General features: G+C 38.1%; 1 protein-coding gene across 4 annotated transcripts in view; it reads left to right on the plus strand.

Moving 5' to 3' along the window:
• Positions 1–27,339, plus strand: part of kcnk2 (potassium two pore domain channel subfamily K member 2) — a 203,777-nt gene that overhangs the window by 71,279 nt on the left and 105,159 nt on the right. For all 4 annotated transcript variants that reach the window (XM_062972089.1, XM_008125851.3, XM_008125852.3 and 1 more), the window contains exons 2-3: positions 1,030–1,340; positions 18,568–18,685. In XM_062972089.1, the coding sequence (XP_062828159.1) occupies positions 1,030–1,340; positions 18,568–18,685 (429 nt within the window). The remainder of the gene's footprint in view (positions 1–1,029; positions 1,341–18,567; positions 18,686–27,339) is intronic.

Below are 27,339 nucleotides of genomic sequence, written 5' to 3' on the forward strand. Positions count from 1 at the left end.
GGTCATGCTGTTGTAGCTCGTGTTTCTGAAGAACACACTGTGTATGAGGCTATGAATGAACATTGTGTTCCACAAACTTCTGCTTCTATTAAGACATATCTACTTTTCAGGATGGTTGAAAGTGACGAGGGAAGAGCTGTTGTGAGTGATTTGCATGTGTTCATGTGTGAACTTTCCCTGACGCCACTGAAAGGATGGTTTAGTAACCCAATGACATATTTTGCAATACTGACACCCAGCACTGCCAGTATGATATCTCTGTGGTCTTCAACAAGTTGGTGTGATAGTTTATTGATAATCATTATAAAAGAGTAATGTGAACTATCTAATTTAGATGCCCTTGAGCTAAGGAAATCCTAGGTTCATATCACAAAACGTTTTGTCCTGTAATTCTCAGGCAGGTCCTTTTTTATCAGTTAAATACCCTAATGATTTAGATTAACAAATCTTCTCCAAGTGATGCTACTTATAATGAACTGCTACCGAAAGCTATACATGAGAGGAAATGTAGATGCAAAGAGTTTAATAATGCATTTCTCTGAGTCCAACATATTGTGTGTGGGTGTGTAAGGTTGGAGAAGTGATTAATTATTCATATATAACATGAGATAAAAATAAACTCATTTGCAACAAAATGAACCGGGAAGGGCTGACTTGAGAAAATGTGTAATTATCAGATATTAATTATTTATTATATATTAGAATGATTAATATTATGTGATTAGTGCTGTGATGTTTGAATTTAGCAATGTACATATTTTTAAATGTTTGGACTACAGATATTATAACACGTTAGGCAACAATAATGAACTGAGCACAGTTTGCTGAAGCCCCTTGTCCTAGAGTACATTCTTATGAAGATGGACAAGTTCAGTCCATTTGCAGAGTATCACTGAAGCTAAATTGTTACATGAATTAATAGCTTCTCTCTGACCCTCTAGCAAGAAAGAAAAAGCACCGCATAAATCTCTGACAAACCTCATAAAAATAATAATTAACATTCCGGTCTTTCCCTCCCTTTTTTATTAGTGGCGGCACCTGACTTGCTGGATCCCAAATCTGCCACTCAGAACTCCAAACCCAGGCTGTCATTTTCAACCAAACCTACTGTGCTTGCTTCCCGGGAAGAGAGCGACATAACCATTAATGTTATGAAATGGAAGACGGTCTCAACCATTTTTCTGGTGGTGGTTTTGTATCTGATTATTGGAGCTACTGTGTTCAAAGCCTTGGAGCAGCCACATGAAACGAACCAGAGAACCACTATTGTCATCCAGAAGCAGATGTTTGTATCACAGCATTCCTGTGTGAATGACACAGAACTTGAAGACTTAATTCAGGTAATTGCCTATAAAGACGTGCCCTCTTTATCCTGTTTTAGAAGCAACACCATTTATTATGTTACATGGATATTACTTTACTGACCAGGGATAATATTCCTAAGGAATAGCTTTTGGCAAAGGTAATTTGATGTAAGTATCCACATGCAACAGTAAGGGCTTACTCCATTTTCACATCAGGGTTGCATTCAAGCTGGCCTTTCTCATTGAATGCCTATGTTGTGCTTCTTTTTCAGTTGCTGTTGCTACAAATGTAATACAGTGTACTTGTACTTATGCTTGATAAGCAGTTATATGGTCATAATGTTCCATGAGAAAAGAGGTGGATATCTTAAATTTAAAAAAACCATACTCTCCGGCCTTGATTATTGTTTCTGTGCATAGCCAAGTATAAATAAATCTTTGAAGAAAGCATATGCAATAGTAGCAGATGAAACCACATAGAAAATATCCCTTTTACCTTTCCTTTTGGTCATTTAGAGTCAAGTAGTCAACATTTGGAACAGGAAGACACTAAGGCTGCAACTTTTCAGTTGCTCCCAATGATTTGATACGTTCTGATAAAAAGGCATGACAATGTGTATTTCTTTATATTCATCAGCTTGTTTTTATTTTTAAAAGTCTTCTGCTTGAGATCTTGGAGTACAGTCTCATTAAACAGAAAATTAATAGACTAAACAGCTCAGCGTTTGAAGGACAAAGATACCAATCTTGATGTGATGCTTTATAATGGAGCGATAAAGCTGCCAGCTGTTCTGGGAGTTGCAGTCCAAAACTCTTGGAGGGCCAAAGTTTGCCCATGCCTGTGTTAGACCCTTTGCAAGTCAATTCTATGAATATCAGCTCTGGAGTATGTTGCCCTGAGACTTGCTTCAGTGCAGATAGGTGCGAAATTACAGCCATATCAGTTCATGTGAGGATGAATGAACTTACAGTCAGCCTTCTGTATTTGCAGGTTTGACTGTTGCAGATTTGAATTTTCATGGATTTGATTAAAATTTAATCTCTAGATCCTAATAAATCTCTTCAGGAATATTTATTTATTTATTTATTTATTTACTGTATTTATATCCCACCTTTCTCTACCCCAAAGGGGAATCAAGGTGGCTTACAGACGGCACTTGCATAGTGCCTTGGACATAAAAACATAAACTTGAAGTAAAATTAGATTAAAATTAAATACATACATAAAAACGTAATTAAAATACGTTCTTATATTAAGACATGTCATTCAAAATCAAGGTCTAAGGCTATTCCATAATCAGTTGCACAATTTCCAAATAAACTTATTGCACTGCACTATTTTTCAAAGCCAGGTTTTTACTCTCCTTCTGAAGGCCAGGGAGGAGGGGGCTGATTTAATATCATGAGAGAGGGAGTTAAACACCAAGGGGCCATTATTGAAAAGACCCTGTCTGTCGTCCCCACCAATCACGCTTGCGAAGACGGTGGGATCGAGAGCAGGGCCTCCTCAGATGATCTTAGACTCTGAGGTAGTTCATAGGAGAGATGCGTTCGGACAGATAGGCCCTCACGTGTGATTTTATGGACAAGTGGAAGTTGAACATTAAAGTTGTGTTGGGCAACCTAGAAATTTCTAGGGAAATGTTCTTCCAGCTAAACCAGTGGTTCTCAACCTGTAGATCTCCAGAAGTTTTGGCTTTCAACTCCCAGAAATCCTAACAACTGGTAAACTAGCTCGGATTTCTGGCAATTGTAGTCCAAAACACCTGGGGACTCACAGGATTAAAACCACTGAGCTAAATTAATAGCACTTCTTAAAATTAGCGGGTTTTCCCTTTCACAAGATCCTGTGCCTCTAATTCCATAGAACATTTTACTAACATACTAACTGTTGTATTAATTTGTTTTGGGTTTGTATAATTTTACCATGCATTTACTCATTATTTCCTTGTCTAGTCACATTCATTTTTCAGTTATTTTCTTAAAAAAAATACTTTTCAAGGTCATTGTAGTCTCTCCTACTCTGATGACACCTCACCTGGAGTACTGTGTGCAGTGCTGAGTGTCATAGTTTTAGGAGGTTTGAGATTATCATATTACACCAGTGGTTCTCAACCTGGGGTTCCCAGGTGTTTTTGGCCTGCAACTCCCAAAAATCCCAGCTAGTTTACCAGCTGTTAGGATTTCTGGGAGTTGAAGACCAAAAACATCTGGGGACCCTAGGTTGAGAACCACTGCATTCCACTTGAAAGAATCCTCTGGATGGCCCATGTAGAATTCCTGGAGTTTGTAGTTTAGTGAGGCCCAGGATTCCTCTGGTTGAGAATTATAAAGATCTCTCCCTATACTACAAATCTCAGAACTCTACAGAAGGCAGCCCCATGATTTAAAGTGGAGTAGGTAAAGGTAAAGGTTTTCCCCTGACACTAAGTCTAGTCATATCTGACCCTGGGGGTTAGTGCTCATCTCTATTTCTAAGCCAAAGAGTTGGCATTGTCCATAGACACCTCCAAGGTCATGTGGCCAGCATGACTGCATGGAGTGCTGTTCCCTTCCCACCAGAGTGGTACCTATTGATTTACTCACATTTGCATGTTTTTGACAGAAGGTTGACAGAAGCTGGGGCTAACAGTGGGACCTTACCCCACTTCCTGGATTCGAACCGCTGACCTTTCGGTCAGCAAGTTCAGCAGCTCAGTGATTTAACCCACTGCGCCACCGGGAAGTAGTACCTCTTTAACAGTCTAATGTGATACTTTGAAGGGTGCAGTTTGACACCACTTCAGCAGCCATGGCTCAATGATGAGGAATCATGGGAGCTTTGCATGGTCCATAGCCTTCTCTGCCAAACAGTACTGGTGCCTCAACAAACTACAGCTCCCAGGGTACCAGAGAATTGAGCCATGGCAGTAAAAAGTGGTGTCAGATTGCATTAATTCTGCAGTTTAGATTAATCCTCAAGACATTATACATACACATTTGCAATGATGATACTAGCTAACAAACACAGATTCAAACATTTCTGTTAAATATGTCCTTGCTTATAAGGCTTGGTTGTACAGGGTTCCAAGTTAGTAACAGGACATTAAAATTTATTCAGTGGTTGAATCCTCTGGTGCAGGCATGGGCAAACTTTGGCTCTCCAGGTGTTTTGGACTTCAACTCCCACAATTCCTAACAGCTTAAGCGGCTGAGGGGGGAAAAGGAAAGGGTCCGAGGCTGTTAGGAATTGTGGGAGTTGAAGTCCAAAACACCTGGAGGGTTGAAGTTTGCCCATGCCTGCTCTAATGTCTCCTATCCAAAATCTTGTTCATAATCCTCACGCCTCTAATGAGCTCTGGGTCAATATGAGAAAGATTCAATATTATCCGATGACCAATTGGTAGCATGAGCTTTTTTAGATGGGTGGGATGATTTTACTCAATTTGTGTAGTTATGTGTTTATTCTTGCTGGCCTTACCTTATAGTATCTCTGAAAAGGTAAAGTGTGCCTGCCCTCTGAGTTGTGTATTGCATACTGATTGCAGATAGTGACAAAAGAAGCTTTCATTCTTCTTGTTAAGAGTCTGCCCTGCATTTCTGCCAACCTGTCATCTTTTGTAGTTACTTAATTGCTGTTGAAAATACATTGTGTGGAGGAGAACAGTCTGGCTTCTTATTCCTTGTACAATTATAATAACAGTTTTGCTCCAGAGAGGATTGTTCTCTGGTGTGATTCAACACATAAACACCATTTCTGAACTGAATTTTCTGAAAGATATGAAAGTAAACATTGTGCAGAAGTAGGATATCAAGACAGCATTAATTAGAAGGCCTGGGTGAACAAAATTATATAAATTTATTCACTAAAAAGTTATATTTTGTAACAGTAATTGCTTATTATCTCATTGCAGGCTAAAATTAAACCCAGCTCTTAAAGATGAAAATAATATATACTCTTTTCTTTAAAAAGGAAATTTATGACTAAAGGCCTGGACCAATCAAATAAGTGGCAATGAAGGATTTTTTGAAATCATTCTATGACTGTCTACCAGTAATGTACTGGCTCTGCAATAGTTTCCTAGGGTGCATCTGCACTGTAGAATTAATGCAGTTTGACACCACTTTAACTGCCATGACTCAATTCTATGAAGACATAGAAGTTGTAGTTTTATATGGTTTTTAACCTTCTTTGCCAAAGAGAAGTTTGGTGAGGAACCAGCACTAACTCTCATGATTCCATAGCATTCAACCATGGCAGTTAAAGTGTTCTCAAACTGTATTAATTCTATATTGTATAGACACACCCTAAGTCTCCTTCCTCAGATGTATGAGATAACATTCTCAGGTTTTACTGAACTGTCAGTTGTGTAGGCACTGTTATCAATATGGATGTCTTATTCTACCTGCAGCCTGCTAGGCATGCCAGAAATTGGTTCAGGACCTTCCAGACTAAAGGTGATTACAGTGTGGGGAAGGGGAAAAATAAGCTCCAGTATGCGAGAGGAGATTTATTCACATAATTTAGATGTAGGCCCTTATTGCCTGTATAACAACTTGGTGCTGAGAACATATGGCTTTCTCCAATTCTGCCACTTTCTTGAATTTGAACCCGAGTCTTTGAAATAATGGGATAGCTGTTAAAATGGGATTGAGCAGTGGTTCTCAACTTGCGGTCCCAGATGTTTTTGGTCTACAACTCCCAGAAATCACAGCCAGTTTATCAGCTGTTAGAATTTCTGAGAGTTGAAGGCCAAAAACATCTGGGGACCCCAGGTTGAGAACCACTGGGATAGAGTAAAAGTATTTAAGATTTCAGATCCTTTTAATTAGAAGAGGTCTTTCTTAAGGGAAATTTTGAATAACAGTGTTTTCTGATTCACTAGTACTCACTCTTCTGTGTGAGCATAATACAGTCTTTATAACATCATTATAATTAAAATGGCCCAAAAGCAGGGCTGGAATGATACATGTACTTGCCTGCCTCTTTCCCCTTTAAACTCTTGGTGACCTATTTTGAATTCCCATTTTCTCCAACAACACCATATCAATTAACCCTTAATCTGCTTACTTTGGAGTAGGCCTATTACTTTTACTGTATCTTGTTTTAGGTTTGTGTTATCACAGATAGAAACTTCTAATTCACTACCATCTTTCTCCATAACTGTATCATTTCCATAATTTTAGTACCAATGATATGAAGAATGATCTACAACTCCAGGCATGTACTGTGTAATAAATTGGCCTGTATTAGATTTGCAAGGAGATTTTTCTAATGAGGTTTCTAAGACAAAACCAACGAGCACTTTCAATTTTGGCTTCATTTTTATGCAGTTGACTTCTGTCCCTTTCTCCCTGCCCTACTATAATTCTCTCTTCTCAGATACTGTGCAATTTGAATTTCACAACTGTCCAAATATAATTACGCTCAAGTGTTTGTACGCCCCGCGACGTTTTGTAAAGCTCGGTTTGAAATAATAAGCAGATTTTTTTGTTGAAATGGTATCTCTTTGGGGTGTTGTGTGGTTTCCAGGCTGTATGGCCGTGTTCTAGCGGCATTATCTCCTGACTGCATCAGTGGCTGGCATAAATCCTCTGAAGTTGTCAGCCACAGATGCAAATGGCTTGCTGGAACGAGGGAGAGGGCCTTCTCTGTAGTGGCCCCTCGGCTCTGGAATTCCGTTCCTAAGGAGATCAGACTCACCCAGCCCTGTCTGTCTTTATCAAACAGCTGAAGACATGGCTCTGCCAGCATGTGTTTGAATAACCATCTATTTGATAGACCTTTATCACTGATGTATACTTTCCAGCACTTTATTTCCTCCCTATTTATCCTACCCCACATTACCCCAGCCGTCTCTCTGACACTTGTCTATGCACTTTATCAATAGCCCTTGGAATCAAGTATTTCTTATGCTCGACCCGTTTTACCCATTGTGGTGATGTTTATATGATTTCCTCAACTTGTCTAGTTATTCTATGTTTTATTATATGTGATGTTTTAACTGATTATTTTATTTGATCGCTGTACTATTGTTTTTACTTAATGTTATGTGTTTTAATTTGTTATACTCTGTTTCTGTGTTGGGCTCAGCCCCATGTTAGCCGCCTCGAGTTCCTCCGGGGAGATGGTGGCAGGATAGAAAAATAAAGTATTATTATTATTATTATTATTATTATTATTATTATTATTATTATTATTATTAAGCTCCTGCCAACCTAGCAGTTCGAAAACATGCCAATGTGAGTAGATCAATAGGTACCGCTCCGGCGGGAAGGTAACGGCACTCCATGCAGTCATGCTGGCCACATGACCTTGGAGATGTCTATGGACAACGCTGGCTCTTCGGCTTAGAAATGGAGATGAGCACCAACCCCCAGAGTCAGTCACAACTTGACTTAACGTCAGGGGAAACTTTTACCTTTTTTACTTTTTTACTAAGTGAAATGTCAGGAGAAAATGCTGCTAGAATATGGCCAAACAGCCTGGAAACCACACAACACTCCAATGATTCCAGCCGTGAAAGCCTTTGACAACCCGGGTATTGCTTTATTACATGTTGAAAACCAACCTAGCACTGAAGTCTTTCAGTGGTCAGGATAGTCAAAGCCTCAACCCCCAAATACAAGCAGAGCATACATAAACATTTCCAGATTGAGCCAGTAAGTACACAGAAATATCAAAAAACAATAGAAATACACAAGAGATAAATCCAAATGTCTTTTCCAGTGTCAGTTTTCCAGTGTCAATTACCAGAAATGTCCAAGATACAAGGTTGAGTCAAAGTTCAAAGCCGACATCCAAGGGCAGACCAGGTCTCATGGAGCACGAGAGATCAAAAGAGTCCAGGGTCTTGATTCAAGCATGGACATTGCACCCAGCAACCAAGCAACAACCTTCAGTCCCTTAAACCCTAAATTCACAGATGTTACTTGTTGCTGGTTCTCTTACCAGCCAGCCTCAATTACCTTCACAACTGAGATCTTTCTTTTCTTAAAATCCACAAAAACAGGAACAGTAAACTACTCCTCAGCCAGCTCAGAAGAAGTCTCTTGCATTTGGTTAACAGGCTAAGTTAACCATAAAGGGTACTTCAGGGCCTGGCCGAGGAAGCTGCTGTTCACTGTTGGGCTCCAGCTCTTCTGCTGAGGCTTCTACCAGCATTCCCTCACCATGCTTTCCATGCTGTCCATGACAAGGGTTGGCAAAAATAATTTACAGTAAGCTGGGGAGGGAGAATGGTTCTCCAGGAAGCACTGCCTGCCACATAGCTGGCTGGGTAAACCAAGTTCACTCATTCAGGGACAGATCTGACATTCTGTCTATTTGGATTGGTCCCCAGGAGGAGCACCCCAACCTCTTTTCTCTTTCTACCATGCCATACTGGACAGAAACATTTCCTGTACTTAGTTCTGGGTTTGTACCTCCCAGTTTGTGCACAGCTCCAGTTTGATCTAATCAGTACGCTTCCTACTGAAAAAAATATGTGTTTATCATAATTTGAATTGGTTTTAATGAGTTGTATCAACATTTCATTAGGTTTCCTTCCTGTCATCTTTATTCATGTTTTGTTGGGAGTTATCTTTCTTGGAAACCAGAACTGTCATTCTGGATATCTTCTGAGGAGAAAATAAGAAAAGATGGATTTAGGGAGATATTAAAAATCGAAATGCTGAAACAGTACAGGTTGGATGTTCCTTATCTAGAATTTCAAATCTGAAATATTGCCCACATAGGTGGTTGAGATAGTGATGCGTACTTTCACTCTCTGATGGCTCAATGTACACACACTTTGTTTTATGCACAACATTATTAAAAGTATTGGATATGAAATTAACTTGAGACTAGGTATATATTAAGTTATATATGAAACATAAATGAATATAGTGTTTAGAATTGGGTCCTAGCTCCAAGATATCTCGTTAGGTATAGGAAACATTCCCAGATCATCCTAAATCCTTAACAAAGAATAAGTTTGTTCCCATGTATTTAATAATAATAATAATAATAATAATAATAATAATAATAATAATAATAATAATTCTTTATTTGTATCCCACTTTTTCCCCTAAATGGGACCCAAAGCTCACAACATTATAAAAACAATCCAAGTCAACATACATAAATAACAAAATGTATAAAACCAATTTTACAATAAGGAATGAATAAAACACATTTAAAAACATTTGTCACATACAATTATTGTGGGAAATTCAGCAAGACAGATGTTAAACTTAGCATGACTCATTATGAGTTAGCCTTCCTGTCATTCCAATGAAGTGTCTTCAATAAAAGCTTGTGCAAGTTTGTATTTCCAACAATTATCTGTATTCACAAGTCACATATTACCTGATTAACACCAGGTACTTTATGCTAAACTTTGGAGGTATTGGTTAAACCACCTCTGAGTATGCCTTACAGCAGAAAACCATACGAAATTCATAGGGTTACTATAAATCAACGGGCACAGTCATATATTTCCTAAGTATTGGAAAATGACTTCCACTTCAGAGTGATCTATGGCATAATAGTAATCTATGCAAATAATAATCACATTTGTCATCTGGAATAGATCTCTAAATCTAGAAAATCTCAGTATTGTATGTGGTGGTGGGTCAGAATATTATTCACACATATATGGATACTAAAGTAGTTCTTCAAGACATAACACCACACTAGTGTAGTGATGAACTGATTCAGTGAAAAGCATTCATATGTGTCAATCTCAAAGCTTGGAAAGTTTTTATGACACCTCAGAAATGTTCAGCTAGTATGGGCAGTGGCCATATTGGCTGAAAATTCTTGCAGTTGTAGTCAAAAGAAAAAATAACTTTCCTAAGCTCTGATCATTATGTAAGTTAATTAATAGGCAGTTTTGAATTCTCAAAGTCAAGCATTTGTAAATTCAAACTGGATATAAAATTTCAAGCACTTGCCAAATGGTTTGAAATGTTAGTTTTTTAACATCAGTATAATCAAATCGAAAGCCTGCAAGCCATACCCCATATGTGTTGTTCTTCTTTTACATGAGGGTATGCTAAAATACTGGATAGTTAAGAAGAATGAATTATATTACAGTACTGTAATATTACTTAGTATTGTCTGAATTGATGATGATGATTGCATTTATGATTCCAATGAAACAGAAGTTTGATGCGTGGCCAAAGATGACAGAATGTTCTCACAAAATTTCAAAGTTTGCTGATTATATTTGCACAAAAATGAGATGCCAGTCCAAGTTTTTGGATTTCCAAGTTTTGTCAGCCTTGGTTCATAATTTGCATTCTAGAGCAAAACTACAGAAATCTGAAAAGTTTGTGGAAGGAGTATCTAAAGTAATGCAAGGCCTTACTTCAGTTTCTATTCTTTAACACACTGACTTTTAGAACTTTGCAATCACTGTTCTGCAATTTGAATAACAGTAAAGAAGAGAGACCGCTTCTACAGTGCCATATAATCCAGATTATCAAATCAGATAATCCACATTATTTGCTTTGAACTGAATTATCTGAGTCTACACTGCCATATAATCCAGTTCAAAGTGGATAATCTGGATTTTATATGGCAGTGTAGAAGGGCCCAAAGAGAGATGCTTTAATTTAGGTATGCTGAGCTGAATATACACAGAAGTGACATGGAGACCAAGGCCAACACATTCATATCCAGCTCAGGCCCCTTCTGCACTGTCAGATAATTCAGGTTGTCAAAGCCGAAAATCCATGTTATTTGATTTGAACTGGATTATCTTTGTCTACACTGCCATATAATCCAGTTCAAAGCAGATAATGTGGATTTTATAAAGCTGTGTAGAAGGGGGCATAATAGATCACTAGGTTAATGTTTCATGCCATATCTAGAATATGAATAATTAAAGAGATCAAAGGGCTGGAGAAATGTCTTTGATGGATTAATCTAGATGCCCCCTTTAGTGATTTATATGTTCTCTTTCTTCATGTGAGCCAGCATGGTGTAGTAATTTGATTGCTGAACTACAGTTCTTCAAAAGCAGGGTTCGAATCCCCATTCAGCCATGTAAACCCACTGGGTGACCGTAGGCAATTCACTCTCATTCAGCCTCAGAGGAGGGCAAAGGCAATCTCCTCCCAACAAATCTTGCCAAGGGAATCCCATAATAAGGTCTTAGGGTTGCCACAGGTCAGAAATTACTTGAAGGTACACAACAACAGCAACCCTGATATAAATCAATTTTCTTGTGTTTCTTCATTATTTGTAGAAAAAGAAACAAAGTTGATGTGTGTGAATTGGAACTCAACAGCCTTGTAGATTATTTGACTGTAGAAAAAAATGAAAGACGAAAAAATCAATTAACGACACTTTGCTACTTCTCAAGGCTCTTTCAAGTTTTGCATTGCTAGATGACTGTTACATTTTCTTTTTTGAAGCCTGAAGTTAAAATGCAACATGTGAATGTGACAAACTGGTGTCATAATACAGGCAAATTTGGCAGTTTGGGCTGTGGGTACATTCATTGGAAAACTTAAGAGTTGTTGCTGCATCAGGCTTGAAAGACCTCAAATAAATTTATGACAAAGGCCTGTAATTTCATAATAGTTGTGGAAAGTAGATTTTGATTAAACTTTGGAAGGAACTTCTTTACAATGAAGGCAGTTCAGCACTGGGCTCAATTAGCCAGAGAGCTAATGGAGTCTCATTCTCTTCTGGAGATGCTTTAGCTGGAAATCCCACATTGAGCAGGGGTCAGACCTGATCACTTATAATGTCCCTTCACGCTTCATGACTCTATACTTTTTTGCTTAATCAGATCCATCTGTTTTGCTTCTCTGTATTGCTGTACATCTTCATATGAATCAATATGAATAACTAGAAAAATCATAGAAGTTACACAGAACAAGAGAAATGATTAATTTCTTGATGAGATGCACTGATTCACATGAAGAAATCCAATGAGTGAAAAAAGCCACCCCAGCACTGAGTTCCTTCAGGCCTTCTTATCTCTGTCAGCATTCTACCACCTGGAATATGAACTTAATGATGTAATATTTAACATGGCATTCTGATAGCAGCTTGTCCCATAATTTATACCATTAGTGCAGATCTTTCCTTTTTTGGTTGCATAAATCAAAATTGTTTTGGATGAAATACAACATTAATGTGTCTCCTTCAACATGAAATTCAGAATTACAATGCTCTTGAAAGTGGGCATATGTAAACCATAATTCAAATTGCAGTCTTTAGAAGCAGCTAAGAAATGCATCTAATATTTATATATGTAAATTTAATATATGCACAACTTGTTGAGAATGAATGCCTTCTTAATTTTCTGTGCAATTGGATTGGTGCGTATCACTTAGGCTGGCCATGGGGTATACCTCCAGGCTGAATTATGTTCTGCTTTGTGTATGTGTGGGCACACACATCTCTGCATATACTGTAGTAGACTCCTATTCATATTTCCCTCAATAATGGGATTCTAGACAATTTGTAAAAACTCATTAAACATCAAAATATCAGAATCAACAAAATGGCACTATGTTAAAGTTTCCAGGAGGTAATTCCTAAAAGTTTGTTGAAATGAAAAAAAAAGTTTTGGATTGCAGAGGGAACAACAGCAAGAAGACAACTGTATTAGTATCCATGGGGAGGGGATTCAAAAGCATGGGAGCAACCTCTGAGAAGGCCATTTCCATTGTTCCCATCAAATGTTCCCAAGAAGGTGGTGGGACAAAAAAAAAAAGATTCCCCCCTAAAGATTGTAGAGCCTGAGCAATCCCTTCTTGGAAAATACTACTCTTTAGATAACTTGGAATCAAGCCATATAATACTGTATAATACTAACCAGTACTTTGAATTATGCCTGGAAACAAACCAGGAGTCAATGCAGCTGTTGCATCAAGGGAGTTGTATTCTCTCTGAAGCCAGACATACTTAGCAGTCTGGTCGGATTTATTTAGGCCTTTTCAAAAACATCCCCACAAACACTGCATTACACTAATCCAAATGGGATGTAATGGAGACATTTGTCACCTTGGCCAGTTCAGAGGTTTTCAGGAATGGAGACAGCTGACTCACTAGCTTTGAATATACAAATCCACTTCTGACCACTGCCAAAACCTGTGCCTCCGGACTCCAGGCTGAATCTGGGAATATGCTTGAAGTTAGGATCTATGTCTTCAGAGGAGTGTAATCTCATCCAAGATAGGTTGAATCCATTGTCTTGTTGGAAGTGAAGAACACTTGTACAGAGCAATTAGGGACAGAGGGGACCTTGTAGTGCACACCTACTCTCTTGTGTTTCACATTTGTCTCCTAGATATATGTAGCTCAAAGTGTTTTGTTTACTGTAGAGGTCACTCCTCCTCCTTTCTAGAAGTCTTTAGTGTGCATTATTACCCTTTGTTTGAAAAAGGAGCACTATGAGACCTCTCTGCCTCAGGATGGCTTACACACACATGAGAGTCAACATTAGGGACTCTTCCTCCAAAGTTAGGGAGCTTGCATTTGTTTCTCTATTCTTTTATATGAGATGTAAGCTGCTCTCATTTCCGGTAAGCCACTCAGAGTCCTCTTCGGGGTGAGACTGGTTGGATATAAATACAGTAAATAAATGTATTATCTGCAACAATTTACCCAAGCATTTTGTGCATTTCCACTCATATTTCCTAGCATAAACTCACATATACGCTTCACTTTACTCTGCTTTTGATACCAAACATTCCTAGAAATCTCTGGTCTTCCTTTCAAACGGGAACTTAGGATAAGACTTCAATTTGTTTGCTCTCATTCAATGTATTACTGATGACTGAGTGGCTTCCTTGGAGTTAAGTAGAAAGGAGAAATGGAGCTGGCATCATTAGCATACTGCTGATCCTCTTTGCCAAAATTTACATTTGACAAAATATGGATTTTTTTAGGTCATCCAGGCAATTCTGTGGCATGCTTCTGCCAGATGTTACTCTAGAGTCTTCCTGGAAAACCTAGTAAATTCCTAGAGAAGTTATCCATTTGATCACTATCTCCTGCCTTTTTTGTGACTAGTGGATCTTAGTGAGTTTTAAGCCTTCTGAGGTGAGTTTTACAGATCAAAGCTTTGAGAATCTCTACTTTCAGCTATTTTATCACTTCCAGTTTCAAATTGATACAAACTTGAAGAGTTGAGCCTATAGACCTTAAAAGTCTCCAGGGAGACTTAATATATTACAGTGATCAATAACAGTGTTTCATTTATATGTGTGTGTGATATTTAATAGGTCATCAAATGTATCAGTTCCAGGGACAAAATTGGAATTTATAAAATCATATGATAGATTTATATGAAAACAAAATTCTGTGTGATTTAGTGCAACCAAAGTAACTGGCAGAACTGCATAAATACATTATACCTGTTGGTTTGGATGACCTGGTGAGTCGATTGAAAACATAAGTATTGTCCTATGATGCTTGGCAATGCAGGGCTGAAGTACTGTAATAAAACAAATTAGGCTATAAAATGATATTGATTTAATGCTGTACTAGGTAGCATTCACACTGGAGAGAATATTGCAATTTCTGGATGGAGAGATTTATTGACCAGAACTTGTATCACTAGAAAATGAAATAATAGCACAACAGGTTTTAATACTGGGTTTGCTGGTTGGAATTCCAACACTCAAATGGATGTGCATGTTATATTGTTGCACAGTTAAGTAATACATTTCCTTTTTGGTGGTATATATAACTTTATTACTCACATGTTTCTTTCCACAGTGGTGCAATAACAGCTATACAGAATGTATGGTTTGAATTTTGATTTGCACTTTTCAGAATGTTGTGTAGCATGGAATGCAGTTGTTAGGTTAATGCACAGCTGAATTTTATGATATAGTTAACTTGCAGCAATGCCCCTCATGCATTGATGGAACTAGCAGAGTGTGGAAAAATTATATTTTTGAGTATAAGAATGCTAGCTGTTGTATTCTGGATTTTTTAGTCCAAAAATGAATGAAAATGTCAATCAATCGCTTAATTTATATTCATGTTTTTCTATAAATGGGATTCAAAGTGGCTGTGAGCCAGCACAGACGATAAACATATTAGTCTTCAACAAGATGCATTTGCAACAGGCCATCAGGTGTTGTGTGGTAGATTTTATTATCATTTAAGTTGAGGTGTCTAAAACTGAAACTTTCTCCAGGGGGGGGGGGGGGGAGAGGGTGGACTAGAAGGAAAAGAATATGTCAGACAAGATCTGTCTTCTAAATCAGTTTCTCTCTTTCTGGGTATATTTGTTCCATCACAGAGAAATAGGACATATTTTAAGAGTACAGGCATACTATGAGGCCTGAACTAAAATATGAAGCAATAAATAGGAGCAGCTGATAAGAACTTGAGTCTTTTGGCTTAACGAAAGGCTATCATATATGTAAGAAATCATGCAACAGGCAGGAATTAAGTAATTCTGTTAATGTAAATCAGAGATTTTCATGTTACTTCCATGTTATATCTCTGTACTTTATCTCTTTTTGTATGTGATTTCTGTCTAAACCACTTGTGGCCTTCAGACTGCATATGGCTCAAAGTTGATCTTCATGTGGCCAACGAGAGAGTGGGTTGTCTCTCTACCTGCTATCCAGCCATCTTCAGGATGGGATGGATTGATAATTGTTTTCATGCTGCTAACTGTAGTGGGAAAGGCAATCTGAATCAGGATCACTATTAGTGGAAGGAATAGTGGCTTTCATCTCATCTTCCTCACAAAAAACCTGAAGTAGAGACTTTTCTTCTATAGTACAGTTAGCACGATAGTAGCAGCAATCTATTCCTCATCTAAAACTCCTGTCTGATCAGTTCTTGGCAGGGAAAAATAGGAGGTATGTTGGGCTACGCAAGCAACACAAGTAGTGAGGATTTTCTATGGTGTAGCTCAGAGTTTTGTTGCAAGTAGGGCAAGAGCAGGGGGTTGGACTGGACTTCTTAGCAGGGGGTTGGACTGGATGGCCCATGTGGTCTCTTCCAACTCTACTATTCTATGATTCTAAGAGAAGATTTTAACTCTTTCCTATTTCCAGTTATCCTTTTCTATTCAAATAGCAAATAGCAGGACTCAATGGCTTGTGGCCAGAGTTCAGCACCTAGGAGAGTTCTAAGTGAAGTACCTTGTTAGAAAAGATCTAGAAACAAAGAAGATTTGAGAACCAGAACTTCATAGATTTCAATGGTTTCTTTTCTTCACAGAGACTCTATAGTGGCAACCAGGGGAAAAGGAAGTTCAAATGTCAGTTAATAAAACGTTGTTTAATTGGCCAAAAAATAAATAAATCTGAAGGTCAGCTAGGTCTTTTGTAATTATTAGCCATGAAGCCTATCTTGCCAGGTCTTAGGGTTTAGCTATACAGTAGATGTTATACATTTGCTTGAGTTAGGGACACAGGATCCCCATGAAAGTGGAAGAAATCACCCGACAGAATACCTCTTTAAGATCTCTGGGTCCTTCAGTGTGACTCTGGTCAACTTCTGCTCTAGGTTAACTATATCTGAACTTACAAATGCCCAGAGAAGTGTTCTCTCTAGGTCCTCCAGCATAATATTATGGTTGAGATTCCTAGAGAGAACATCAGATTCATCAAATCTGCAAATAATCAAGTTCACAAAAGTTAAATCTGCCAACATGGAGGGCTGACTACCCTTAGGATTCTTTTGAGCTTAATGAATGAATATATGCCTGATGTGTATATGAATGCATGTGCCTGCCTGTTTGCAATATGCAAAGTGCTCTAAAACTACATGATCTAGAACTAATTTCCACTCTTTTCCAGAAGTAGACAACACTCAATTAAAAATGTTCATGTCAGACCACATTTTGAATTCCTCTTATTTATTTATTTTCTTTTGAAAACAGCATTCAGAATTTATATTGGCAAGGCACTTTTCTCATCTTAGGTCTTCTCTCAAACTAGCTTTTAAAGAAGAGTAGTTGCAGATAAATACCTAATCTGCAGAGTGTTTTTCTGCTTGTTAAAAGTTCCAGTATGGGAAATCTTTCTACATTTATGAGTGCTGCCAAAGAGGAAATATGTAACACAGAAGAAATGTTATTGAGATACTTCTCATAGTAATGTTTTACATGAGTTGTTGGGGTTCATTTTTTTGGACCTAATTCTCACAGTGGGAAATCTTCAAGTAATAATAATAATAATAATAATAATAATAATAATAATAATAATAATAATAATAATAAGGCTATTTCCAATGGTATGCTTCCACTGGATGGAAACCTCTCTGATAGAGTCTTTTGGAATGGAGAGGGACTGTAATTTTATTTGGTTCATTTTTCCTTTCATAGCTCCAATACTTCTCAAACACATTAGACAAAGCATAGAGAAAAAGCAAAATTGGCCAAGTTTGTCTCTTCACTATTTAAATACAAGAAAAGTTCACTGTACCAAGTAGTCTTCTATGACTGGCAGGATACTATTGGTGAAAACTCAGGGCACATCTATATGGGCAGGGAGATCCAGGGTTGGTCTGGGATGCAATACCAAATCAGAACTGGACCAATTGTTTACAATAGCTTTGTCTAAAATGCAGGAAAACTATGTTAAGCAGTTCTACCCTGTGCTGGGGGGAGGAAAGACCTCTGCAAGGCAAATCTCACCTGCCCCAGTTTTTAAAACTGCCCATGTACATATGTCTCCAGTAAGCTTAGACCAATTTACATTTCACTGCAATCTGGTGTCATTGTAGAGGTCAGCACACCACTGTTCAAGATGCCTTTTCATTGAAGCTTTCTAGGAAGCCTTCACCATCCATCTCTTCATTTTGTACCTGGGAAAAAGTGATTGCTAAAAGTTGAAATCATGCTGTTAGGTGTCTCTGTTTCAACCTCAAAATTGCTGTCACATTGTGTAACCACTGTAGTACTGTGTCACTTAGTGATGGCTTCCAATTAGGAATGGAGAAAATTCTCAAGGAAGTAGTGAAAGCTATTTTTGTATTCCATAAGGATCTTCATAATAAGTCTACAGAACATGATGAGATTTCACTAGTAACAGTAGCATCTGTATTGAAATCCGGATAATTTAACCATTGTACTCTTGAACCCCCAACAATGTGAAACACAATGGATCACAAAGAAATGCAGAAACATAATATTTTCATTTAATTGCACTTCAGTTAGAATGGCTGAAATTGGAATTTACTTTAATTTTATTTTAATCAGATAAAGCTTAATAACATACTTTTTCTTCAGAAACATACAAAATACTGTATTCTACCATCCTTGTTTATGTTTCATAAATATTGACAGATATTTCTTTAAACTTGCAGCAAGTAGTGGCAGCAATAAATGCAGGAGTCAATCCAAAAGGACACCCGACTAATCAAGTCAGTCATTGGGATTTGGGAAGTTCCTTCTTCTTTGCTGGCACAGTTATTACTACCATAGGTAGGACACCATTTATTATTCTGTTTGGAGCCGTGTATTTCCTAAACCAAAATCAGTTAAAATATATACTTATGTTCTTATTTGGATTTTTTTTTGATGATTTGGTTTAATTTTTTTATGTTGTATACATGGAATGTTGGCTAAATTGGGGTTCATAGAGAAACATTTGATTTTATAAAAATAATTACATTATAAAATTAGTATAAACTAGATTTGAAACTAGATTGTGAATTAGAATACGCATGTACGTTTTGCCTTTCCAGTCTGTATGCGTGTATTTTTTAAAGGATAAACATTGAACAGATAAATATGGATGACCTTATCATCTGAGATTTTCTAATGCTAAGGTGGCAAGGAAGAACTTGTGACCAAGATTTTTTCTAACATTTTTTCTACTGTGCATATAATTTACAGTTGATGTTATGTGGATAATAGTTGAACTGGATACAATGGCAGCACACATAGAAAGATGGATCATGTTGATATGTACTTGACAGCAATGAAGCACATGACATCAGGGGTACTCAGAACATTTCCATATTACAGTATATCTCTCAGTGTTTGTTTCTCCAGTCTCAAGCAAGGTTCTTCACCTCCATAAACTTTGTTTTAGATATATTTTCCCTGTCCTACTGTATCAAAAAATATAAAGTAGGCCTTTTGATTGTTCAAAAGGCCCTTTATACAATGAGATTCATAAAGGCATCTTATGACATCTCTCTCTCTCTCTCTCAGTCGCATAGTTGTTTCCGACTCTTCATGACCTCATGGACCAGTCCACGCCAGAGCTCCCTGTCAGCCGTCTCTGCCCCTAGTTCCTTCAAGGTCAAGCTAGTCACTTCAAGGATACCGTCCATCCATCTTGCCCTTGGTCGGCCTCTCTTCCTTTTTCCTTCCATTTTCCCTAGCATCGTGATCTTTTCCAAGCTTTCCTGTCTTCTCATGATGTGGCCAAAATACTTCAACTTTGTCTCTAATATCCTTCCCTCCAGTGAGCAGCTAGGCATTATTTCCTGGATGATGGATTGGTTGGTTCTTCTTGTGGTCCAAGGCACTCTCAGGATTTTCCTCCAACACCAGAGTTCAAAAGCATCTATCTTCCTTCGCTCAGCCTTCCTTATGGTCCAGCTCTCGCATCCATAGGTTACTATGGGGAATACCATTGCTTTGACTATGTGGACCTTCGTTGCCAGTGTGATGTCTCTGCTCTTCACTATTTTGCCAAGGTTGGCCATTGCTCTCCTCCCAAGAAGTAAACGTCTTCTGACTTCCTGGCTGCAGTCTGCATCTGCAGTGATTTTCATGCCTAGAAATATAAAGTCTGTCACTGCCTCCACGTTTTCTCCTTCTATTTGCCAGTTATCAATAGGTGTAGTTGCCATGATCTTGGTTTTCTTGATGTTTAACTGCAACCCAGATTTTGCACTTTTTTCTTTCACTTTGGTGATAAGGCTCCTCAGCTCTTCCTCACTTTCGGCCATCAGAGTAGTATCATCTGCGTACCTAAGGTTGTTAATGTTTCTTCCAACAATTTTAACTCCGGCCTTGGAATCGTCAAGCATGATGTATTCTGCATACAAGTTGAATAGGTAGGGTGGAAGTATGCAGCCTTACCGTACTCCTTTCCCAATCTTGAACCAGTCTGTTGTTCCGTGATCTGTTCTTACTGTGGCCACTTGGTCTTTATACAGATTTCTCAGGAGACAGACAAGGTGACTTGGTATCCCCATACCACCAAGAACATGAGCCACACAGTCAAAGGCTTTAGAATAGTCAATAAAGGTTCTGGCCCAATCTACTTGTCCGAACGTATCTCCTCCTATGAACCAGTAAGATCACTAAGATCATCTGGAGAGGCCCTGCTCTCGGTCCCACCTGTCTCACAGGCGCGGCTGGTGGGAACGAGGGACAGGGCCTTCTTGGTGGTGGCTCCCCAGCTGTGGAACACCCTCCCCGGAGATATCCGACAGGCTCCTACCCTGCTGAGATTCAGAAGGGCCGTGAAAACATGGTAATGCTTTTGATGAGTAAATGGCAAAGTTGACGTGGACTGATTTAAGGATGTAGAATGAGGATCTCGGACGAATTGAATTAATTATATATACGTTTTTAAGGTTTTATAATGTGCTTTAATAATGTTATTAATAGATCTGTTATTGTTTTGTTTTTATGATTGTATTTTGGGCATTAAATTTTGCCAATTTTTGTAAGCCAACCTGAGTCCCCTTAGGTGAGAAGGGCGGGATATAAATGTTGTAAATAAATAAATAAAGCAGAAGTAGATGTTTTTCTGGAACTCCCTGGCTTCCTCCATTATCCAGCGGATGTTGGCAATTTGGTCTCTCGTTCCTCTGCCTTTTCTGAACCCAGCTTGGCCATCTACCAACTCTCTCTCGATGTATTGTTGGAGTCTTCCTTGCAGAATCTTGAGCATTACCTTACTGGCATGGGAAATAAGTGCCACTGTACGGAAGTTTGAGCATACTTTAGCGTTTCCCTTTTTTGGTATGGGGATATAAATTGATTTTTTTCCAATCTGATGGCCAATCTTGTGTTTTCCATATTTGCTGGCATATGGCATGCATCACCTTGACAGCATCACCTTCCAATATTTTAAACAACTCAGCTGGGATCCCGTCGTCTCCTGCTGCCTTGTTATTAGCAATACTTCTTAAGGCCCATTCAACCTCACTCCTCAGGATGTCTGGTTCTAATTCACTCACCACACCATCAAAGCTATCCTCTATATTATTATCCTTCTTCTGTATATTCTTGCCACCTTTTCTTGATCTCTTCAGCTTCTGTTAGGTCCCTGCCGTCTTTGTTTTTGATCCTGCCCATTTTTGCCTGAAATTTGCCTCCGATGTTTTGGATTTTCTGGAAGAGGTCTCTCGTCCTTCCTATTCTATTGTCTTCTTCCACTTATGACATAGGATGTTCTTATATTTATTCCATATTCTCAATAAATAATTGTAAACATAATGATGATTAAAATCAGCATTAGCCTTCATTCTATCACACCATAAAAATCCATGCCATCCAAATCTTGTCAGATCCTTCTAACTGTAAAAGTCCTTTCTTCTCCAAAGTTATCCATTATTTTAACCACACTAGACAGCAAGCTAAAATAGAGATTCAAATATAGTTTGAACCAAATTCTAGGTGTTTTCTCTTCCCAGACATAAGCAGAGAAGTCTTCTTGCCAAAGTTTAAAAGGTGGCTCATTGTGCCTAGATCAGTGTTTCTCAAACTGTTCTCCTCCAGGTATTTTGGACTTCAGCTTCTAGAAATCTCAGCCAGCTTACCAGCTGTTAGGAATTGTGGGAGCTGAAGTGCAAAATATCTGGAGGAGCACAATTTGAAAAACTCTGGTCTAGATCACTTGAAGAAGAAACCTAAGAGGCATTGCCTCCCTTCGCTGCTTCTTCTCCACCTTTGACAAATCCAAGGTCTTCTGATGCTGATGTGTGGTTGTGATGTGAAGGTGAAAAGGAAATTAATTCATGCATCATTTTCACTTTCTGTGTTGTGGAGGAATATGTCAGGTAGAGATTGTATTGTTCCAAAAGCTTATGGATTCTTCATTGTGCATAAACACACTTTTGTGTTGTTGGGTTTTAATTTTATGACATAGGCAGTCACAGCATAGATTGTGATAAAAATCACTGTGAAGGAATGGATGGAAATAATTCAAGAATATAGGGTGCTAAAAACAGCTTTTCTTTGTGGAATTCTTCATAAACCTTTAATGCTGTTGAAATTTTATTATCATATTGTTGTTTCATAGGGACATTTAAGTGCTGAATAGTTATCTCATTGTATAGCTGTAGGCAGGTTTGGCTGCAGTGAATAAACTTGTTTGGATTTTTAATGGTGATAAAAAATTATAGATAAAATCCAATGTTCTGCTGGAAGAACTCTGAGAAATTTCTTCCTCACTGCTCCCCTCCCTGTTGCCATCCTCTGAGTCACCCAAGAACCAGCTATGCTAGTTTCCCCCCAGATTTTTCAGCCCTTTCAGCCAGAGCAAGTTTTGAGGACACACATGGAGTTTGAGTGGAGAAGTGGAGACCACCTGCTCCAAGTTCTGATTGGTTCTATTTTCAAGATCCCAAGACCACAACTAGAGCCAGTCCTATATGAATGATGTTAAATTTTTGCTTATTACTGTGAATGAATTAAACACATAAACCAACACAATTAACATTTTAAATCGCCACTTACAAAAACCTGTGAAATCTCTTTAGGATGGAGCTGGAAGGAAAATACAGGTTGAGTTTCCCTGATCTGAAATGCTTGGGACCAGAAGTGTTCCATATTTTGGATTTGGATACGTACATATACATTTACTCTGACAAGTGTGATATCTTGGAGATGGGACCCAATTCTAAACACAAAATTCCTTTTTGATTTCATATGCACTTGATACCCATAACTTGAAGGTAATTTTGCAGCCAATATTTGTAATAATTTGTGCATAAAACAAAATCTGTGTACCCTAAACCATCAGAAAACAAAGGTGTCGATCTCAACCACCCATATGGACTATTTTCGGTTTCAGAATACCAGATAATGTATGTTCAGCTCCTATGGTTCTATAGTGGGCCCTTGGTATCTGCAGGAGTTTGGTTCCAGGACCCCCCCCCCCCCCCGCCAGCATGGATAAAAAAATTTGTGGATGCACAAGTTCCATTATGTACACTCCTTTTGGAGACTCCTCTGGAAATAGTTTCCTAGTCACCATTGGAGGGCTGTCCAAGATTACAGAGCACATGGTGGGAAAATAAAATATTGCAACTTGTAGTTGTTGGGTATCACATATCCCATGGACAAAGAACAGATGGAAAGTTTGTTCATGTGCACAGTAAAGTTCAGAAACTGTCACATGAAGGGGAGAAATCCACTACCCCTAACAACTTTATACCATTTAGGGCTGGAAAATAGTTTGCGGTACCCCAAAATAGCCCTCGAATGAAATGTTTATATCTGCTATTTCATAGGTACTTTATCCCAAAATAGGAATTAGATAACAGTCCAAAGGTGACCTGAAGTAACTTGTGGTTGGTCTGAACATAATTTCCGGTCAGTGCTGAGTGTGCTAGTGCAACCACAGAAGGTTTGTCAGGAACAAAGCCTCCTGACTCTTGCGAATTTAAGCAGTCCTGCATGCTAGAGCAGGACTGTTTGTTTGTACAGCATTTCTTATCAAGTTGTCAAAAAACAACAACAAAAAAACAAACAAACAACCTAACAGATCTGAAAAAAAAAACACATTGTTTGAATGCTTGCACTTTCCTAACAGACTGCTGTTTGTGACAATCTTTTGTCAATATGATTGACATTTGTTTTTGTATCTCAGGTGCTTTTCATTGAGGTGCATTTGGAAAAAGAATATGCATTTTACATACTGTATATGGTTCCTGGAATTTTATTGTGAACTGATACAGATTAGACAAACTAATATGATTAGGCCTATGCTTTTGCTTTTAGAAATTGTGTTTTAGAGGGCAGTTATAGCTGAGTTTCCTTCGATTAGAAAATTAAGGGCCAGCTGATAAACATGTTTTTTTTTTCTTATTAGGCAGGCCAAATAATTTCCAGGTAGGGATTTGAGCAGACAAACAGAATGTGTGAGCTATGTTATCACAGATATAGTGCTAGACAGCAGTTTTTGTGACTGAGATTGTTGCAGTTACAATTACTGCTAGTGGTAATTTGTGATTCTCTAGTTTATTATCTTTGTTCATGTGCAGAGCAAAGGTCAGAAAGTATCACGTTAACAGGAGAAATCACACTGTGTGAATTTCTAAAAGTGTGAAATCTGATAATCATTTGCAACATTGGAAATATTACAGAGGATACCTTGAGATTACACACACAATACCAGAACTCAGTGTACTGTAACTTCCTCAACATGACATACTCCCAATGTGTTTGGCTACAGTATCCATGAGAGTAGTTGCCATACGCATCTGAAAGCTCTCATCATCTTTATCCTGGTCTATTCTACTGAAACTGACTGATACTAGTTTATTTTGTATATGGCTGTGTTATAAATGGATTTGTGAACCATCTTTATGTCCATGGTGTACATCAGTTGCTCTTATGCTTTGATTATGATATATACTGTACTTATGTATAAGTCAACCTCATGTATAAGTCAAGAGCATATTTTAGGGCCAAAATTAAGGATTTTTATATGATCCATGGATAAACCAAAGATCATTCTATGGAGAGCGGAATGCATTGGGGGATAGCTGCCTTGGCTGCTGCCACTATTTTCCCACCCAGGCATTCAAAAAGACCAGATGTGGCAACACCATTGAGAGAGTCAATGATTCCTTTGAATCCTCGTAGGACACACAAAACTCTCTCCTTTTGCTACTCTATTCAGAGAAAGGGATGTTACCTTTTTATTATAAGAATTAAGATACAGTACTCACATTGACCTGTGGATAAGGCAAACCATTTTTTGAGATTATTTCACTAAAATGTCTACACTTATAAGTGAGTATATAGGAGATGTCACCCAAATACCCTACAATAGACTCATTTAAGCAGTAGCTGAATATTGAATCAACACATAGGTTAATTCCATGGATTCAATGTGTCTACTCCAATCAGGACTAATAACAGGATGTAGTTCAATGTTTATTTAAGATGTCTTCTGAGTCTGCACTGGTTAATGATCATATTTGTATAAAATGTGACACTTCCCCTCTGGTCCTACAATATAACATAATGCAAAGCTATTTTGTTTTCAGACACTAAAAAAGCAGCAAGTAATTACTGACATTCTGAAAGGTATGCCATGGTTGATGGCAGGTCTGAGCTAGCACTTAACAGACTAAAGTAAACTCTTCTAGATTCACATTTGCGATTAAAGACCTTGTCTTTGAGCTAGCTCAAATGAAATTTTATTGTAAAGAATGTTTCTTTCTCCAGTCTATGTCCCCTGTGGGCACAAGCATTTCTTCAGAGGTCAGAACATTTTCTATCTTGTTATGTAGTTCATTGATTCAACAGAGCAAGGGGGAATTGTACTATTAACTCTAGCCTTGCCAGCAAAATTTTACTGTTGTAACATAGGGCGCACCTACACTGTAGAATTAATGTAATTTTGTACCACTTTGCTTAATGCTATGGAATCCTGGGAGCTGTAGTTTTACAAAGTCTACAATCTTCTCTGCCAATGAGTGCTGGTACCTCTTATCATCAGGACTTCTGGAATTGAATTTTGTATCTTATCTCATGCTGGTTCATAATCTGATTGAGGTGGCAGCACTGGTTCCCTTCTATCTTTCAATGAGTTGCCTCCCCCTTTTTGGATCACAGGTTTCTTTACACTGCTCTTCAAAATAAGATCAGTGAAAAGCAGAAATGCCTCTTCCATTGCTCTCCATCCTGAAACAGGTCAGGGCACTGAATGCATTCCAGCTTTCTTTTTTCCATCTCTGGAGGGTGGTTGGAGCTTGACCTTCCAAGCTTCCATAATTCTGCATCTGCTCTCTTTCTCCAGTTTGAACAGTCTTCACTATTTCTGCCAGGCGCTTGGTATTTGAGTGCTCATATTCTAGGTAGTGTCCCTGTGCTATCTCTCTGTCCAACCAAGGGTCTGAGATTTATTTTCACAAAGCTGGTAAAGGAAAAGTCTTATGGGACTTCATTAATCAATTGGTAAATAAATAATAAACTTGTAAGCAATTAGAAACTGCATTGATGCACTTGATTGATATGCTGGGCATAATTGTGGTAAAGAAAAAGAAGGTTTGGAGTGTTTGTGTGGTAGTCCTTATGGGTAGCCGTTTCAGATATTATGATTATAAATTATATTATATATTGAGACCTGCAAATGGAAAGTTATTAAATGAAATTGCAGCAGCGATGAATGCTGTTGGATAGATTCCAGACAAACAGACAAAACATCTGAATGAAATGGCTTTAACACAATAAGACATTTACAGAAAGTGACACCCCATTGTCTTATAGATTTTTGGATGAATCATAGATTATCCCCAATTTTAGTCAGTAACAGTGGTTCTCAACCTGTGGGTCCCCAGATGTTTAGACCTTCAACTTCCAGAAATCCTAACAGCCGGTAAACTGGCTGGGATTTCTGGGAGTTGTGGGCCAAAAACATCTGGGACCTCAGGTTGAGAACCACTGATCTAGTAGACTGTGAAAGTGAGACATGATAATTATGATGATGTATAGAAAGAGCAAAAATGTAAAGTAGGAAAGGAAAGAGTGTGGGGAACAAGAAGAAGTTTTGCTTCCCCAACCCCGAAAATGCATAGAGGGAAGGAGAAAGAAAAGATGAAGGATGTCAGAGAAAACCCAAATACTGTGATTTTAATAGAAAATTGTAAGTAAAAAAGAATGCCCTTTCCTAGTCAATTGACAGGGGGATATTTTGATTGCTTTGAAAAGTGGGTGATTTGAGCTTTTATATCCTAAGAAAGTTATATTCTTGAGTCTAGATAGTCTGGCAGGTTAATAATTCTTAACAAACAAAAATGGAGGTGCCCAGGTCTGTAAATCTTCATACATTTTTTCTGACAGGAAACAACAAATAAGTTGATCATTTTTCTCTTCACTATAAGAAAGTCATCAAAACTACAGTTTTCAAATACTATTGGCAAATTGGAAATTAT

The sequence above is a fragment of the Anolis carolinensis genome, chromosome 1 (assembly GCF_035594765.1).
Source record: "Anolis carolinensis isolate JA03-04 chromosome 1, rAnoCar3.1.pri, whole genome shotgun sequence".
NCBI lineage: Eukaryota > Metazoa > Chordata > Lepidosauria > Squamata > Dactyloidae > Anolis > Anolis carolinensis.